Raw genomic sequence first — 19808 nt, 5'->3', positions numbered from 1 at the left:
AATCTAATGGCCAACAAACACATGAAAAAATGCTCAAAATCTCTAATTATTAGAGAAATGCAAATCCAACCCCCAGTGAGATCTCACCAAACTTCAGTGAGAATGGCTCTTGTCAAAAAGTCCCAAAACAAGTGTTGGCATGGATGTAGAGAGAAAGAAATAGTGCTGGTGGAACTGGAAATTAGTACAATCTCCGTGAAAAGGAGATAACTCAAAAAACTAAAAGTAGACCAACCAGCTTATCCAGCAATTCTACTATTAGGTATTTACCCCCCTCCAAATTTTTGAGGAGATAACTCAAAAAACTAAAAGTAGACCAATCAGCTTATCCAGCAATTCTACTATTAGGTATTTACCCCCCTCCAAATTTTTTTTGCAGTTTTTGGCTGGGGCTGGGTTTGAACCCTCCACCTCCGGCATATGGGGCCAGTGCCCTACTCCTTTAAGCCACAGGCGCCGCCCCCTCCTCCAAATTTTTAAACTAATAATACCTTTTAATAATTTTTTCTAACAAGAGTGTACTATAATTAATATGGTTAAATATGGTATGTAATAAATGATAAATTTACTCAAGTTTTAAACTTTTGGTTAGAGATAAAATCTCAGCATATAAGTAAAATGATTATGTATTTTCCATGTAATTTCTATAATTTCTGGATTTTTAAATTATAAGAGTAACACAAAGTCAAACAATTAAGTTTGCAAATTCATCCTAGGAAAAGTGCTGTATGCCTCATTGCTGAATGTCACTAAATTCACCTTTGAAGTGCTCCTCCTGGGAAGCTATGGCCTGACTCCAGTGCCTAGTCTACCCTTTAAAGCACTTTTTCTAGGATGAATTTGACAATTTAATTGTCAGATCTCATATGACCAGAGCTATGGTGACCATGGCAGAAAAAGAGTTCCCAGATTGCTTTGAAGGGTGGACTAGACACTGTCATTGGTGTGTAGCCTTCCTAGGGGAGGACTTTGAAGGTAGCTATAGTTATATTCAACAATGAGGTATGTAGCACTTTTTCTAGGGTGAGTTTACAAACTTAATTGTCAAGCCTCGTATATAAATGCTTGTTCATTATAAACTATATGAACAATGTTTATATTTATAAAACATGTAGAACCAAAAGTAAAAGCTTCAACTTCACACTTCTAATTTAAAATATGTGCATATACATACAAACTTGAACATAATTGCATATAATCTAAATAGTCTAACACTTTGCTTCTAAAGTCAGTGGTTGCTTTTCTGCCAGGATCATTGATGACTACCACCTTCAATGAACAGTAGCTACCTTCTGCTTCTCCATATCCTGTATATATACTACCACTGGCATTAAAGCCACTTAAAAAGGAAATTATAATGCTTTCTCTTTTCTAAACTTCAAAAAGAATCCCCCCAAAAAAACCCAAATTGTGATTTAACAGTTAAAAGTGATATGGAAAAAGTATGTCTGTTATCAATGATCTTCAAATATAATTAAATACTTTAAAACTGTCTACTAAATGTCTCCAACCCATCTTGTTACCTCCACTTTAGACTTCTACATTTAGTCTAATTCAACGTGACAGTCTGAATGACTAAAGAATTCTAGAAATTTGGAATGTCCCAAACAGAACCCTTGATGCAGTCTCCAAACAAAAGCCCTTCTCCTTACTGTTTCCTATCTTGTGAAACCACATGTCCCTTCGGCCTGGGCCAAGAGCCTGGAGTCATCCTTGGCTCTGCTTCCACTCACATCCCGGCAAAGACTCTGATCTGTGCCACCTCCCGCCTCTCCACGGTATTCTCACCTGGAGGTCTCCCTGCTCTTTTTTGAAGACACAGAACCTGCTCCCACTCAGATTTGTTTTCATTTTCCTTCCTCTGGCCCCCATGGTCCTCTCCCAGATAACCATATGGCATGCTTCCTAACCTTATACAAGATTCTTTTCAAATATTACATTATTAGAGAAGCTTTCTTGTTGACCCTATCTAATCTGTCACCCTCTGTCTCCTTCATTTCATTCATCTCTTTTCATGGTACTTGTTACTCCTGGGCGCATTCTTTGCCTGTTTATTCATGTCCCATTTTCCTCTAATGCGCTCCCAAAGTACAGAGAGTACTTTCTTTTGAGCACCTCTGTACCCCAGATGCCCAGAACAGTGTTTGGCACTCATGGAATGATTCAATGACTGATTACTCTGGGTAATTACTACGTATTACCAGGACCAGTTTTGTGTTCTAAAACCTATGATCTCTAAGGTCAAATCATAGGAAACTCCTGATATTTTACTGTTTCTTATCTATACAAACAACAGTGTGATGTGAATGAAAGTGCTATTTATAAGGCTAGATGACCTTTCACATATGTTTTTTTCAGATCAACTTCCTATATTAAACATTTAAATACCTAGGGATCTTGTCTTTCTCATAGGAATTTCTGATTCAATCTTGTGCAGTTTGTCAGTTAACAGTTTCTATGGAGCACATGCCTGTCCTTGAGTTTTAAAGTAATTTCTTAAAAGAAAATAGCTGGTCGATTTTATTATCTGCAGGACATCATAAGAAGGTCTAGAGAAAAAGTGAAAAGCTCGCATGAGAGATGATTTTTCACCATGATTCAGAGGAAATGCTATATGGGCTAAATATTTGAGATTTTTTAATATTTACCATTTCTACTGATCACTAAAAATATTGCTAATCAAAGTTTCTGTTGTTAACAATGTTTAATGATTTTTAAAATCTTCCTTATACTTCTCTAACAACACCCTTAAAATATTATGAAATGAGAAAATAATTTCAACTGGCTACAAAAAAGAAAAGGTTAAATATTTGATAGAATATTAATGATAATCATCTCACCCTGTTAAACACTATTTATAACAATAAAAATCCAAAGAAGCTCTAAAAAAAAAATCTGCCACACCTGGAGACCATTCTTGTGAATGAAGTATCACAAGAATGGAAAAACAAACACCATATTTACTCAGTAGTAAATTGAAACTAGTCGATCAACACTTATTTGGACATAATGGAAGAAAACTAACAGGAATGAGATAGGTGGGAGGGAGGAGGAGGAGTTGGGTTAATTCACACCGAATGGGGATAATACACATATTCTGGGTGATGGGCACACTTACAACTTTGATCTTAAAAGTACAAAGCAAACTATGTAACCAAAATGTGTATATGCCTGTAATATTCTGAAAAAAATTTTTACACAAATTTTTAAGAAGTTATTGTATAAGTAAAGTCTCACAAGAATGGAGAAGCAAGAATCCAACATACTCAATTCTAATATGAAACCAGTCGACAATCTAATTCATATCCTCATAACAGAAAAACTCAAATCAATTCAACAAGTGGGGCCAGGGGAATGAAGGAGCGGGGAGACCAGATGAAGGCAGGGAATGGGGAACATGGTGTCTGGTGCACCTCTTGGGGGAGGGACACCATTATAAGACAGACTTTACCTAAAAAATGCAATCAATATGAACTAATTCTTTGCACCCTCAGTGAGCCCCAAACAATTAAAAAAAGGTGATTGTTTATTGTTTCATTCATATATAGGGCAATTTCAAACTGCTATGTATTTAAACATCTTTTTAACCAGACATGAAATCATAAAAGCTTGAATACATGAACTGTTCCTCAAATATAATTTCAGATTTATCAAAGTAAACCTATATAATAGAAATTTTAGAAAACAAAAGCAAGTATAAAATGTATTGCTATCATGGCTCATTGTCACCTTCAGCACGAATCATTTTTGTGTTAATTTCACTTTCCCTGCAGTGCTGGAGTTGGAAGAACCGGAGTTTTTATAGCTCTGGACCACTTAATACAGCATATAAATGACCATGACTTTGTGGATATCTATGGACTAGTAGCTGAGCTAAGGAGCGAGAGAATGTGCATGGTGCAGAATCTGGTAAGACAGCTAAACCTGTCCTCACTTGATGTTAGCCCTAGAATTTCTACACAGACCATTTTAGGGGCAGCAGCCTGGTTAGACATAGGCCCAAAGCTGTATTTGCAAAGAGGGAACTGTTATAATATTTTGGGAGGAGAACTGATAAATGTCATGGAAGCACCAAAGCCCACCTGCCATAGTCACCCTTCAGCACCGGCACTGACTGAACATCTCAAATTTTTTATGGTGATAGGCATGGAGAAAATAATTAATAAAATCTATTCATCTTTATCACTTATGAATTTTATTCATTCATATTCATCCCTGTTGGATATCAATGATTACATGGCACATTATCAACTAAATAACCAAGAGCTTTTCGTTTGTTGTTTTGGTTTGTAATAAAAAAAAAAAGTGTGAAATATATGATTTTTTTTAAATCACACAGTATGATAGTGATGAGACTAAACACCCTCTATTGCAGTGGTTTTCAACCTGGGGGTAGGACCCACAGGAACTGTATTAAAGGGCCGCAGCGTTAGGAAGGTTGAGAACCACTGCTCTATTGAGTGTCTAGTGGTTTCCAAGTACTGTACTAGATCTTTTATGTGTATTATCTTATTTAATCCTGATTTAATCCTTTATTTGGGAAGGAAGGCCAATACATCAATCAATAGACTAGGTAACATTGGCTCTGTTTCACAAATAGAGAAGCAGATGTTTTAAGTGATATTTCAAGGTAATATTACTAGTAAGTGTCAGAGCCAATATTCAAACCCTAGTTTAACCACAATATATGAGAGGTTCTTATTTGTAGCTTTGGATTGGTGTTTGTGTAGACTAGACATAGAAATAGACATTGTCTTGCAGTAAATGCACAGATCTGTTGTAACAGTATTTTCCTAATTGTATCCAAGAAAACAAAAGCAGCATCAAAGTTATTCAAGATATGAGAAAATGGGGTTCTCTGCTAATATAAGTCTGAGAAAGAAATTAAACTGATCTTTCAACACGGAATTTCTTAGAGACGTTATGTTAATGTGCATTAACAGTTAGTGGGCAACTTGTCCCAAACTTAGGCGATTGGGACTCTTTCAACCGTTTTTGACTTCAACCCTATAATACCATGTTTGGGAACATTAATCCTCTTAGGAAATTGCTATTCTAGACAAGAGAAATCCAAACTTTTTGGACTTACTATCCTTTTCAGGAAAAATGAAAGTCAACTCCAATACAGGTGTATTCTATGTACACACACACATGTATCTAGTGTATAAGTGTATATGCAGATATGTATACACACATATACAATGACGTAGTTTGTATAAGTAATAAATTATGAAACATAAGCAAAATAAGAAATGGAAACATGAGATAAAAATCAAATAATCAATATTCTGAAAACTTGACTAATTTCTGTGGCTTCATATACCCTTAGGTATTTTCAAAAGAGAAAACATGCACATAGGCTAAAATACTTCCAGTTTGATATTGGTTTTAAATATGCATTTGAAACTAATTACGATTTTTAAAAGAAGTGATCTAAGTATTTTGTCAGCTCTGATTACACTGTTGTTATTTTTACCTCCTGGTATGGAGGAGGTACAAGTTTATTCTAGGAGTATGAAGAATGTCACCTCTGCCAGTTTCTTGTCCTTCATTTGGGCTGGCATGTCTCTTTGCAGGAATCATTTTCACCCTCTTTAATTCCGTGAAGATTGGTCAGGTAAAAGTAAATAATGTCATCCTTCCACATTCCTTCACGTTATCAGTTTTCCCTGAGGATACTTCAGACATGGAATACGCCATGTGACCAGGACCAACTTCATGGGTAGACATCCTGTGTAGTATCACAGATCCTCATGGCTCACAAAGGCCCCGCAGTTGGTCTAATGTTTGCTGTTAATGTCTTCAAACTCTTCATAATTAAATTTTGAGGGAGGAATTTCACAGGTCCCAAAAAGCCCTACAAATTTTGTAACTGGTCCTTAGCCAAGGGTCTCAGGTGGGTTCCAACATCAATCCAACTATTAGCCATTATTAAGATTCATTTTCCTTCTTATGGTGACTTAAAAATAAAGATAAATTAAAAGCTAACATTTTCCTTCCATGCTCCTCTGCATGCCCAGACACACAGGGGATCAGTACTCTCTAGTTGGTGCTCTTGGCTAAGACAGAGAGTAGAACTGACTGTTTCCTTCTAGTCAAGAGTCAATTTTCAAATAATAAAAGTTCCATGCTCCAAAAAAAAAAAAAAAATATTCCATGCTCCGAAACTTCGTAGAACTCCACATTGTAAAGAATGTGTTCAAGAACATCTATTAACAATTTTACACAATTTATTACTAAATATATGTTATAAACTTCACACCTTATGCCTGTTTAACTCTCCAGAGTAAAAAGTCACAGCTTAGGTAGGGGATAGGAAACTTCCAAGGTTTTTGAAATTAGAGAACTCAGCTAACGGCTGGGTCTGTAACTTGTTACAATTTAGCTTGTCTGAGCTACTTCTCCTTCGTACCATAGCTGTATAACACTAAACAAGATTTTTTTTTCTTTTTCCTTTCTTTTTTTTTTTTAATATTAAGTAAGAAAAAAAGTACCTAAATTGCCAACATAGTGTCCAGCAGGCAGTAAGTGTCCAACCAGATTTAGAGGGATTCCCTCTTTGCTGAAGGGCAGGAGTTTGAAATTTGCTTTCAATTGTTTATTTTAACAAAATAAACCCTGTTATTATCTTTCACCTGAAATGAAAATCAGGAAATCAGGAATCAGCCCTTGGCTCTAATTTTTACAAGCCAGCATTGTCTTGCACAAGAGGGATTTCTATTGCACTCAGGAGTAATCTCAGCTTCTATGAAGAAAGCTCAGGTCTCAGCAAATACTACAGCAGCCCTGGGCAGGGAGGGGTAGGGAGGCAGGAGCCTCAGCAACATCCTGTGACCCATACCCAGGAAAGATCTTCGACCCCTTTGCCTCAAGAAACAGAAAACCAAGCTGGGGGAGCCAGAAGGTGTGGACGGATAAAGTCACAACTGTTAGGTACAGTGCATACTGTCTGGGTGAAGGGCACACTTGTAACTTTGACTCAATCTATACAAAAACAAGTATTAAACAAAACGTGTACTACCAAATATTCTGAAATTAAAAAACAAAAAACAGTGCATTAAAGCTTCAGGAGATTTGAAAGGTCTTTCTTTCTAAGAGAATGCTCTGGAGTGAAAAAAAAAAATCCTAAGATACTATTGGTGCCTCAAATAAGAGTTAATCTACATTAGTCCTTTTCTGATCAAGATTCTCCTGAAAATTTACTAGCATGAACTTCATATTGTGGAAGAGAAAAAGCTAACATGCAGTGGAACCTCCATAGTTGACAGATTCTCTACATTAACCACCTCCTTAAGTTGACCTAGTTTTCGAAGACCAGACACGCACCATGGGTACCTATCAGTACAGTGGGTCCGATTCTTTATGCTGACCACCTCCCTGTGATTACCAGTTTGTTACAATTCCTGCTATGGTCAACTTAACGGAGTTTCTACTGTATTTTGGGTGCCACGTTTTTTTGCCAGGCATTTTATTTAAGACCTTTAAATCACACAATACAGATTTTACTATTCCTTATATGAGGAAATTGAGAGAATCAGGAAAAGTTTAATTCTTTAGGTAACTCGGCTAACTAAGGTAGAGACTGAGAAGGAAAGTTTTTCACCACACTACACGCCTCCTTGACAGTAACACACTGTGGCAGAGGGAACTTGGAGCCTGGAGGACCATCCGGTGGAGCTCAGCCTGCTTTGCTGGCAAAGCTTACACGCATCATTCTTTCTAGTGGAGAAGAGGAGATTGGGACAGCCAGAAGCTTCACATATCAAATATGACCTCAAATTCAAATGCATTTTAAAAAAATACCAGAACTCACAAATTTAAATTATTTTCAAAGAAATTATGTTGTGTCAATATATTGCTGCAAAAAAAATGTGTCACATACATTTGAACATACTCTTTTGGAATTACATTGACAAGGAATTTACTAAGAATTTTAATAGAATCTTTACTACTTTATAACAACACTTCATCTTACACCGAAATTGAATTCTGTAAAACTGATCATGGCCTCACTTCCTTCTAACCTGACCCCTAAAGACTCCAGGATGTTCTCCACATTACATCTGCCCTAAAATGGTAAATGCTGGCTGTGGGAATTAACTACATCAACAAACATTTATTACTCAGCTACTATGTGCCAGGCACTATTACAGGTGATGGGACCGTGGCAGAGCAGGACACAGTCTGCACTCATAGAAATGACATCCCAGCAACGAAACCATCTTGTAATCCACGAAGAAATACCTATTCCTACTAATGATCAGCCATTTCTGAAGATAATTTCAATAGAGGAGTTCTGAAAAAAAGCTTGTAAGGTACAATAGCAATAGATAGGAATATAATCTCCAAAGAGGACCACTTTTGAGGAGTTTCTGTTTAAATTTACATATATGTCTAAAACATTTGGTGATTTGCCTTTCAAGCCAGATATGGGGGTGGGGTGTCTGTACAAATAAGGGTGATCTAAAATATAAATATTTTAGCCTTAACTACTGGGAAAGTACAAACTCAGAAATGCTAAGAGGTTATTGAATTATGTTGATTAAATTTAAAGAATTCAGATGGTATACAATTTAACCCAAACATTCAGATGAAATGTTAAGAGTCCTTGTTCAGCACCTCAATACTTGGATATTTTAGTGGCCAATTTCTTTATATTTATAAATCAGAACCAGATACTTGACATTAAATAGGCAAATGTCCATATGATTAGCAGGATTATGAAGTATATTTCAGATGTATTGATGGCTTCTAGATATGCTCACTCACAAATCTGAAAAGTATATTTAGTATCCGCATTCCAACAGTCATTCAAACGAGAACTGTAAGAGAAATAATTAGATCTAATAACATAAAGGAAGTTCATAAACAAACTTAGGTAATGTAATTTTCTACTTTTTATAATCGCAGCCAAGAAGAATATATTAACACTTGGTTTTTAAGAACAAGTATTAGAGGCGGAAAAAAAAAACAACAAACTTGAAGCTACAAGAAACCACAGGAATTTAGAAAGTCCTGTGTTTGAAATGTAGGAAATAATTTATACAGTGTGTCAATCTGTGCCTCTAACTTAGCTATTTAACATTTATTGAATTCAATACTGTTTTTTTGCTTTAATGATCTAACACCTCTTCTGAGAAAAATCTCTACCCCGTTTGTTGAACCACTTTTTCTTTGGTGTCTAGGCACAATATATCTTTTTACACCAGTGCATTTTGGATCTCTTATCAAATAAAGGAAGTAATCAGCCCATCTGCTTTGTTAACTATTCAGCACTTCAAAAGATGGACTCTTTGGATGCCATGGAAGGTAAACAGAAACAACTTGTACCTAATTTATTAGTTTGCCACCTGCAGAAGGAACATTATTTTCATAATAACCATATGTTTAAAATGTTTTAGAAGCTGGGCTAGTGCACAGTTTAAATTTTTCATTTTTCTTTAATCCAAGTCAAGGTTATAGCTTTTCCATCTGCAGTGTATTTTTGCCCTGAAACATTTAAGCCTTTTGAAATGTTATCTTTAATACTCTCTTGTAACATGTCACTTTATGTTATAGGTGATGTTGAGCTTGAATGGGAAGAAACCACCATGTAAACATTTCAGACTAAAGACTACAACTGGAAGATATTTTCAAACCCCAGGGGCCAAAATTATCCCCTCATTCTTCTTAATTGAAATGTGCAACCTTAAAGAGAACTCTGCACTCCCCTTACTGTGCCTTACCAAATGGATTGACCATTTCATGAATACTTTTAGAAAATAGCTAATTCAGAATACTTATTTGTTTTATGCAGAACAAACATTATAATTTAAAATGTTTAAGAGAAGGCATCCCAAAAGCGTTTGGAGTCCTTCATATTTTTGGAATAAGCCAAATATAAAATAATCATATTAGTATTAATGTGTCAGTGTGAATTTTCCCTTTGTATTGGATTTAATTTTGAACAAAAGTTGTAGTTGTTGATTCAGTAGTGCTATTCCGGCCTCCAGGGTGTTGACGTTTCTTGTGGATAACTTCCAAGACTGTCATAATGATCTGTGCTTCCATGTACACCCCTGTGTTTTGAATCCTCTGTTTTATGAGTGCTGAGATATCATCTCATGATCCCGAACAGCTGAACAGTAACCCTCTGACACTGCAGGGATTCCTAAGCCTTTATACAACACACAGTAGCTCTTTGGGGACACTGAGGGCTATTTAAATTGCATTGTGATCAGGCAAGAAAAAAGAAAATATAAACGCGTGATTGCACACTGGATATTACAGAGTACTTTGATAGCCTGCCTACCTTTGTACACTTCCAGGCACAGGTTGTACCACTGTATTGTATGTTCAAATACATAGTGCATTGAATCATAGTATTTGCCCTTCAGATATATATTCAAGTCAATGTTAACAATCTTGAAGAATTTCTTCAGCAGCAGGGTATGTGAACAATGATACTAACGTGTATGATACTAATGATACTAACGTGTAGTGCTAACGTGTAGTGCGTTGCGAGCTTGTAACTAGCGATGTGTTTCTGTGGTGCCAACAGAGACTTCTGAAAAGAGTGTATGAAAAGGTCTTTATTTCATTTACTGAAGTTTATTGCTCAGAAGTATATTTGGTGGAACTGAAAATAAAGAAATTATCCAGGTTGTAGCAAATTAGAGGTTTTTGGGTTTTTTTTTTTTTTTTTATTAAATCATAGCTGTGCACATTAATGTGATCATGGGGCACCATACCCTGGTTTCATAGACTCTTTGACACATTTCCATCACACTGGTTAACATAACCTTCCTGGCATTTTCCTAGTTATTGTGCTAAGACATTTACATTCCACATTTACTAAGTTTCACATATACCCTAGTAAGATGCACGGCAGGTGTAATCTCACTAATCCGCAGAATGAGGGGGATTAATGAGATTTTGGGAGGTTTTTTTTTTTTTTTTTTTTAAGAATATCTTTCAGGCTCCATGTTACTAAATAGTGACAATGATGTACTAAGTGAATTTTGAATTATATAAAATTATTTTGTCAGATTTCAACTAATGGTCATAAAAATAAATAGTATTAATCATTCTATTTCTTCTATGATATGCTTATTTCTGTTAGAATACACATATAAAAATGTGATGACGAATAAAATTGAATTTTAATGAATTTTGTAGCATGATTTCAGCATTTGAATAGAAATTTGATTTTGTATCGATATTAACATAATTGATAATTATATAACATATATCGTAAGATAAAAAGTGTCAGATATAATAATGTAGCATAATTTATATGATCTAAATTAAGATATAATCATCCCCAGGGCAGCCATAGAGAATAAGTAATTTTAATATGACATTTACCATCCAAGAAATGAAATTTTTTTGTCTCATAGGCAGTCTCTTGAAAAGTTTTACGTTTTCTCCCTGTCTTTTCATGGAAAAAAGTATAAATAAATAATAATACACAATCCAGTACTGTTTCAACTAGCAAGTTTATACTATGGAAAGTTACAGAGCACAGTGGAAAACGATGAGAACTCTGAAAAGATTCTTAAAAAGTCCTTCAGTTTCCCTCATGTCAGTTACTGAAAACATGTGGTGAGCCAGTTTTTCTGTATTCATGAAAGACTGATAACATAATAGTTCCTTCTACAGACCAGTGCATTTTCTATTTTATCTGCATGAAGCAGACGTAGAGAACTCACAGGATTAGGGTTCACCCATGTATATATGCATATGTGCGCACATAAAGCTGAGTCGTCACACCAGGTCTCCCCTAAAACAATGCTGTGTTAAAGTTTATACAAATCACCCCATGATTGTTAAACTACAGCTTTTGCGTCAGTAAAAATAGAATAGTCCTAAGAGTCATTTCTACCAAGAACTTCAGTTATACTATTATTGCCTAATCTCAGGCCACAGATTGAATAATGCATGAATTTCTAAAAGACATTACTCAGAATCAGGATACTTTTAGATCTACCTGAACTTATTTAAAATACGTTTTTAAAAAGATTTGTTTTTATTATAAAAATATTTGTAATGGAGCACTTATTAAATGTATAAAGCTCTCCAGTTATCAAGAAATTATAACTGAAATTAAATTGAAATTCACTCATTAATGATAGCTAGATTTTCTTTTAATTATTCTACGCAAGGGCCAATTTAGAGCCAACATCTATAAGTAGCTACTAAGTGCTAATTAAAATAACAAGGAACATCTGTAACATTTTTAGCTCTGATTTGTCAAAATAAGTTGCCGCACATGTACAGTAAATGAGCAACATGTGTTTCGTATGAACCAAATGAAACTGGATCCTCTCAGAATGATCTGCCAGAGACTTACCACCTCTATTTTCAACCTGCTTTAATGTGCACAATTTTCTACCTTCAGTTTATAAATTAATGTGTAATAAGCCTTCTGCAGAAAAATTAATTAAACCTTGACCTCTTAAAGGGGGATGGAGATTTACTTCATATATTATACCAAACATTATTTTTAAATATGAAATTTAAATTCAGCAACATATTCTGTAAGTCTACACCAATATTGTGATAAGCAAGTCAGTTTTCATCAACAAGTTTATAGAAAACTCGTAGTGAAATTTTTTAATGAGGTCTAGGACACAGAATGATCTGAAATTCTCAACTCAATAATATTAAAAAGTGAAGATATAAAAAAAAGTTTATAAAGCATAATTTGGCAAAACAGCTTCCCTTCTTAGGACAAGTATTTTTCATGCTAAATGACTTCATGAATACAGTTTCCACGTGGACTTGTACACCCATCAGCTTATGGGGGTGTTCTAAGAAACATATTTGACCACACATGTGAAAATGTTTTGAAAAATAGCATGAACTTTACAAAGTCAAGATAATGTTGGCCAGGCATAGCGGCTCATGCCTATAATACCAGCACTTTGGAAGGCTAAGACAGGAGCATCACTTGAGGCCGTGAGTTGGGGACCAGCAAAACCCCTATCTCCACAAAAACAACCCCAAATTAGCTGGGTGTGTTGCATACAATTGTAGTCCAGTTGTTCAGGAGGCTGAGGTAGAGGAATTGTTTCACTTGAGATCAGGAGTTCCAGGCTGCAGTGAGATGCAGTGAAGGATAGAATGAGACCATGCCACTAAAAAAGCAAAAAAAGAGATAATCTCTTATCAGGGCTGGTCAGTGCATAATGTTTATAAGTAAGATAATGCATCCAATTTTTGGATTGGATGGTACTTTGGCATATTAATGCAATATTTGCATATCTGTTTCACATGCACAAACTGAAGGGAAAATTATGGCAGAGACATCAGGTTCTGCTAAATGAAACCACTGATCCTTTTTAAATAAATGAGTGCATTCTGAAGGAATTTTTGGATGCAAATGAATATACAGACATGTACAAAAATAACATAAAATATGATTTGGAAAATAAGTAAGAAAATTTTAATTTCAAGTGATTCAAGTGGACATTTGGAATCAGTGTCTGCAATATTGTCCTTTAAAAATAGAACTCATTGAATAGAAGGTAATGAAAAGCATCATTCTCCTCTGTTAATGATTATTCTTCTGATGTCACAACCACAGATTTTTAAAATACCCATCAAAAGTATTATGAGATTGGGAAGTCATTTTAGTAAATTGTAACTGTTTTATCACATTTATATATCCATCATCCTTATTAATCCTTACAAAATTCTTTAAGATCAGCAGCGTCCTATATTACAGGAAAATAATGAAAGCTTAATTATTGTACCCAAAACCACATTCATTAGTAAAAGTGGAAACTGAAGTAAAACTTTGTTTCTGTGTTTCCCCCAAAAGTACTCTTGCCATAACATTATGCAGGTCTCTACACAGCCATACAAATAACATGCTTTGCATAATGTAAGTATTTTATAAAGTAGGGTCATAATCATTATCTGCCCCAATTCCCAAGTAGAGAGCCTCTGCTAATCATGAAAATAAGTGACAGAATCCAAAAATATTTTCATAGGTAAATAAGCTCTTCCCCCTTTTCTTAGAGATACAATTTCCCTCTGTCACCCAGGCTCAAGCACAGTGGTGTGATCACAGCCCACTGCAACTTCAAACTCCTGGGCTAGGAGATCCTCCTGCCTCAGCCTCTCAAGTTGCTAGCACCACAGGCATGTGCCACCACTCCCAGCTAGCTTTTAATTTTTATTTATTTATTTATTTATTTATTTACTTATTTTTGGTAGAGTCAGGTCTCACTTTGTTGTCCAGCGTAATCTTGGACTCTTGGCCTCCTACATCCTCCTGACTTGATGTCCCAAATTGGTGATTCCAGGCATGAGCCATTGTCCCAGCCCTGTTAATACACTCTCAGGATGAATTTAAGAGAGCAAAAATGAAAGTTTTGATGAATACTATAATATTAAAGAGGGAAAGTGAAAGAAATAAAAGAAAGATTCAAAAATGAAGGAAAAGTACTGGGATTTATGAATTTATAGAAAAAGGGAGGAGTATTTTAAGTCAAAAATCTCTGTAGTATTTTTATACACATATTTCATGTGCATATGTATACATCAAATACTATCAACCACTTTACCATGGTAATAATGAAACAAAGTGAGAAGAGTAAGAAAAAGAGAGAAAAAAGGAGAAATAGGAGAACATGAAGATATAGAAGCAAGAAAAATAAAAGAAGTGTTGCTGTGGTTGGATATCTAAATCTTTCAAGGGTGCCTGACCCTGTGCTACGTCATAGCATGGGTTGGAATGTTATGTAATTTAAGCCCCACCTGTGCAATAAAGTGCATTAAGATAGTAGGAAACTCAAGCACGGACAGATGAGGAAGATCGTCCACATTACCACAGAGAGTGCCTGATCGTCCTGGTATTTAAATCCACCACTCCTTGGTTGGGGTCCATGTTTCTTTCACAAGAACGTACTCATTCAAATTTTATGTTGAAAAGCATCAGGAGCCTGAGAAGAATCAGATCTCAAAAAGACAGTTTTAACCCTGTTATCTGCTGACACCCATTTTAAAGCTTTTCAACAAGTGCAGGGGATAGCAGGGAATTTGGACATGTGAAGAGTATCTATTTGTTTGAGTTTTCCAATTAATATTTGTCTTTCTATTGTTTATCCTATTTCTTGTTTTCTGTTATTAATTCTTCTGTTATAATTATATTTCTATAAATGTACATTTTCTAAACCTGGAACCAGACTGGATGTGCATTTTGGGCGCCTGTGGCTCAGTGAGTAGGGCGCTGGCCCCATATACCGAGGGTGGTGGGTTCAAACCCAGCCCCGGCTGAACTGCAACCAAAAAATAGCCAGGCGTTGCAGCGGGCACCTGTAGTCCCAGCTGCTTAGGAGGCTGAGGCAGGAGAATTGCTGAAGCCCAAGAGCTAGAGGTTGCTGTGAGTTGTGTGACATCATGGCACTTCACTGAAGGCGGTAAAGTGAGACTCTGTCTCTATGAAAAAAAAAAAAAAGCAACAACAATTTGTACCTCAGTTTCCTCATTCCCAGAATGGAGATACATGATAATAGCTATCTCATAAGTCTGTTGAACAGTCCTAGAGTAAACACTCAGTAAGGTTTAGATTGCAATGTGCATGAAGATAATAAGAGTGATTATGATGGGTTTTTTCGTAAGAACTCAATTTTTAAAGGCAATAAAGAAAAGAAATACCTGTTCAGGAGGCCAAAGAATATAAAATATCCTGGCTTCTGTTCAGAGACAATGTAAGCCAACAGATAACAAAATGACATATCCAAAGAGCTGAAAGAGCCAGAAGTCATATCATGCTCAGTGGTAAAATACTGATGGCCTTCACTCTGAAGTCAAGAAGAAGGCAAGGACAAATAGTGGGATGACACCTGTGGTGCATAATGCAAGGGTACATGTTGGATCTATTACCATAGAGTATAAACGTCTTAACACAATAATTAAGTAAATGAGATGAGGTATATATTAACCAGTGTGATGTAATTGTTCCTAATTCTATATGAAATCAGCACATTGTACCCCATAAATGCATTAATGTATACATGATCTGTGTGTTTACAATTTAACAAAAAAAAAAAAGAAAGAAAGAAAGAAAAAGGCAAGGATGCTTGCTTTTACAACTTCTATTCAACACTGTCCGGGTGTTACACTATGGCTCCTAGCCATTGCAATAAGGCAAGAAAAAGAATAAAGGGAATAAAACTAGTAAAGGAAGAAATAAAACTATATAATCATGTATGAGAAAATCTTGAGGAATCTACAAAAACAAATCTGCTAGATATAATAAGAAGCTTTAAAAAAAAGTCACAGGATATAAAGTTAAGATACAAAAACCAATTTTATTTCTATGTACTAATGAGGAACAATTTGAAATGACAATTAAAGACATCACTAAAAAAAAAAAATAAAAACATCACTAAAAATGCATCCAGAGGGAGGGTAAATGGTGGGACCACACCTATGGAGCATATTGCAAGGGTGCAAGTCAAATCTATCAAGTATAGAACATAAGTGTCATAACACAATAATCAAGTAAATGAGGTGAAAGCTATATTAGTTTGATGTAAGCACTCCAAATTGTATAAAAAGCAACACATTGTACCCCATAAATGCACAAATGTATTCATGATCTATGTGTATATGACACATAGACAAGGAAAAATAAATAAATAAAAGCAGATAATCTAAGATAGCTAAAAAAAATGCATCCACAAACACGAAAAGCTTAAGGATAAATTTAAGAAAATATATGCAAAACTATACACTAAAATAAAATCAAACATTAATAAGAATTAAAAATACCCAAATAAATTTCTTAATATAAGTGTTCATAAATGTTAAAATGCCATGTAGTTAGGACGTTAATGATTTTCATATTGATTTATCAATTCAGTAGAATATCAATAAACATTTCATAAGACTTTTTTTTAGAAATCTATTAGCTGGTTTTTAGCTGGGTGTTGTGGCGGGGCACCTGTAGTCCTAGCTACTCGGGAGGCTGAGGCAAGAGAATCTCTTAAGCCCAGGAGTTGAAGGTTGTTGTGAGCTGTGATGCCACAGTGCTCTACTGAGGGCGATAAAGTGAGACTCTGTCTCTAAAAAAAAAAAAAAAAAGAAAGAAAGAGAGAGAGAGAGAAAAAAGAAATGTATTAGCTGGTTTTACAGTTTACGTGGAGATAATGCAAAAGATCTAGATTAACTGAAACAATCTGAATAGAACACATCTGAACATAAACATCTGAATATAAATCGAATAATTTATAACATAAATTCATTTTGAAAGAAAAACCAGAAAGTCAAAAAATAAACCCACATATACATGGCTAATTGGTTTACAACAAAGATGACAAGGTAATTTAATGGGTGAACATGATAGTCTTTTCAACAGATGGTGTTGGAACAACTGGACTCTCTATGAAAAATCGTGAATTATCCCTTGTATCTCATATAACACAAACATTAAATTGAAGTGTATCTCAGCTGTAAATGCAAAGGCTAAAACTGTAAGGCTTACGGGGAAAAAAGGTTGAGAAAAAATCTTGATAAATTTTGACAAGCAAAGATCTCTTACACAGAATATAAACAAAAAACAACAACAAAAAGAAAATATTGATAAATTGCCCTTCATCAAAGGGCACAGACTTCCTGGCTCGGCACCTGTAGCTCAGTGGCTCAGGCCCCAGCCACATACACTGGAGCTGGCGGATTCGAATCCAGCCTGGGCCTGCCAAGCAACAATGACAGCTACAACCAAAAAAAAAAAAAATAGCTGGGTGTTCTGGCGGGCACCTGTAGTCCCAGCTACTTGGGAGGCTGAGGCAAGAGAATAGCTTGAGCCCAAGAGTTTGAGGTTTCTATGAGCTGTGACACCACAGCACTCTACTGACAGTGACAACAGTGAGACTCTGTTTCAAAAAAAAAAAAGAAACAAAAAGAAAAAAAGAAAAATGGCATCCTGCTATTCAAAAAACACAATTAAGAAAACTAAGCCACAGCCTTGAAGAATGGGAGAAAATATCCATAGTACATGAAGTAGGATACAAGTCCTAAGACACATCCAGAATGTACGCACATTTACAAAGAAACACCCGCACACACAGATGGCCAATACATGGATTGATGTCAAGCAAGTACTCATACAAAAGGTGTCCAACAGCATTCGATATTAGGAATTTCAAATTAAAATCACATGATACCACCACACCACACCCCCAAAAGAACGACTACAATCCATACACGCAATAGAATCATTACAATTAAAATGACTAGAAATACCAAGTAATCCTGGCCAAGATTAAAAGCAGCTGGAACTCGAAATATAAAATAGTAAAATCACTACGGAAAATATTCTGGTGGTTTCTCACAAAGTTCAACATGCTACTATTATCACCGTGCCATCCAATGTTACTACCCCTAGTCATGTATTTAAGAGAAATTAAGATATATTTCCAGGAAAGGACTTGTATTAATGTTCTTAGCAGCTTTATTCACAATAACCAAACAATGAGGAGTCCGCATTCTCATCAACAGGAATGGATAAACAAATTGTGGTTTAGCTGGAAAATGAAATAGACATGAGCTACTGATAGACTCACGGACGGGGAGAGTTCTCAGAAACACTCCACTTGATAAAAAAAGCTAGACACAAGAGAGTACTAGCAGAAATAGTCATTTATACAAAGTTCTGGAATAGGACAAGATAATTTAAGCGATAGAAATCAAATAAATGATTTCCTGGGGTGTGGCATATGTGAGGAATTAACTGGAATAAACAATAGGAGACATTTTGCGAGTGATGAGAGTGTTCTATATATTAAATACAGGGATATTCATGTGTAAAATGTCTTAAATTATATACAATACAACGACTGCGTAACCCAATAAAAGTAATTAAAGCAACAGAAGAATAACAAAAATATAATTTCAAGATAATTAGAATATTCTATTTACATAAAGTTTTCAAAATACAAGTAGTACGTATTTTTATAGATGTACTCCTTATGCAGATATAAAATCATGAAATGAAATGATTTCCCCTGGCATGAGAAAAATGTAGGTAGGGCGATAGATTGAGATGGAACTGGGCCGTACACAGGGCTTCACGTACACTTGTTAATTTTTGTTTTAAAATTTGAAATATATCTGGCAACATTGCTAGATATACAGATTTGCTAACATTAAGTAATGAATAAAAAAATTGATTACATTGTGCTTTATAGTTTTATTTGTATTTGAAATATTTAATAATTTTAAAATCCTGATTACATCTTAAATTTTAATGTTATTAAAATAAATGGCACGACAACCTGGCTGGAGCTAGGTTGTCTAGGTTGTCAAAGTGTCTGGGTCTCCTGTGCGACAGAGTGCCATGTGGAGAAAAACATCTACGTACATTCGGTAATTACTTACTCCATTCCCAAAGCACTAACAATTGGTGTTTTAAACATTAAAAATAAAACTTGACATGCTCCAAGTTCTTTCCAGAGAATTCATTATGCTCCTGTTCACTTAGCATTTATAACCAGTCGATGTATAACCAGATGATGAATTCACTTACTGGACCCCTTCATTTGAACAGGGAGCTGGTTTCATCGATCTGAGTGTGCTACATTTACAAAGTTGATGACAGGATTAGCAGGAGCTTTATGTATTGATGTTCTTTCTAAAGAAGATACTTAGAATTGTAATATGAATTATTTTCATAACAGAGACTATTATAATTTTATTTGCCATGATTCACAGCCTTCTCTATTGAATTCTCACCAGGCTCCAGGTCTAAGGACATGACAAATGTTAATTCATTAATCTCATGACAATTCTGGAAGTGATTATTTGCCTTTTACAGG

The 19808-nt window shown here is 35.3% G+C and overlaps 1 protein-coding gene and 1 long non-coding RNA gene across 3 annotated transcripts in view; one reads left to right on the top strand and one right to left on the bottom strand.

The window, feature by feature from the left end:
* Positions 1–11288, top strand: part of PTPRQ (protein tyrosine phosphatase receptor type Q) — a 194957-nt gene extending 183669 nt beyond the window's left edge. The window contains exons 43-45 of the mRNA XM_053585939.1: positions 3774–3909; positions 9186–9309; positions 9559–11288. Coding sequence (XP_053441914.1) covers positions 3774–3909; positions 9186–9309; positions 9559–9596 — 298 coding nt within the window. The 3' untranslated portion in view covers positions 9597–11288. The remainder of the gene's footprint in view (positions 1–3773; positions 3910–9185; positions 9310–9558) is intronic.
* LOC128582237 (uncharacterized) overlaps positions 1–19808 on the bottom strand; it is a 49045-nt gene that overhangs the window by 10432 nt on the left and 18805 nt on the right. Inside the window, exons 2-4 of one of the 2 annotated variants that reach the window (XR_008379009.1) lie at positions 16937–17057; positions 14190–14312; positions 13010–13118 (exon numbers count right to left, since the gene is read on the bottom strand). This is a non-coding gene — a long non-coding RNA (uncharacterized LOC128582237). The remainder of the gene's footprint in view (positions 1–13009; positions 13119–14189; positions 14313–16936; positions 17058–19808) is intronic. The other variant, XR_008379008.1, reaches the window with a different exon arrangement.

The sequence above is a fragment of the Nycticebus coucang genome, chromosome 3, assembly GCF_027406575.1.
Source record: "Nycticebus coucang isolate mNycCou1 chromosome 3, mNycCou1.pri, whole genome shotgun sequence".
In the NCBI taxonomy this organism is placed as follows: domain Eukaryota; kingdom Metazoa; phylum Chordata; class Mammalia; order Primates; family Lorisidae; genus Nycticebus; species Nycticebus coucang.
The sequence above is the reverse complement of the archived record's forward strand: the minus strand, read 5'-3'. Positions and strand labels throughout refer to the sequence as shown.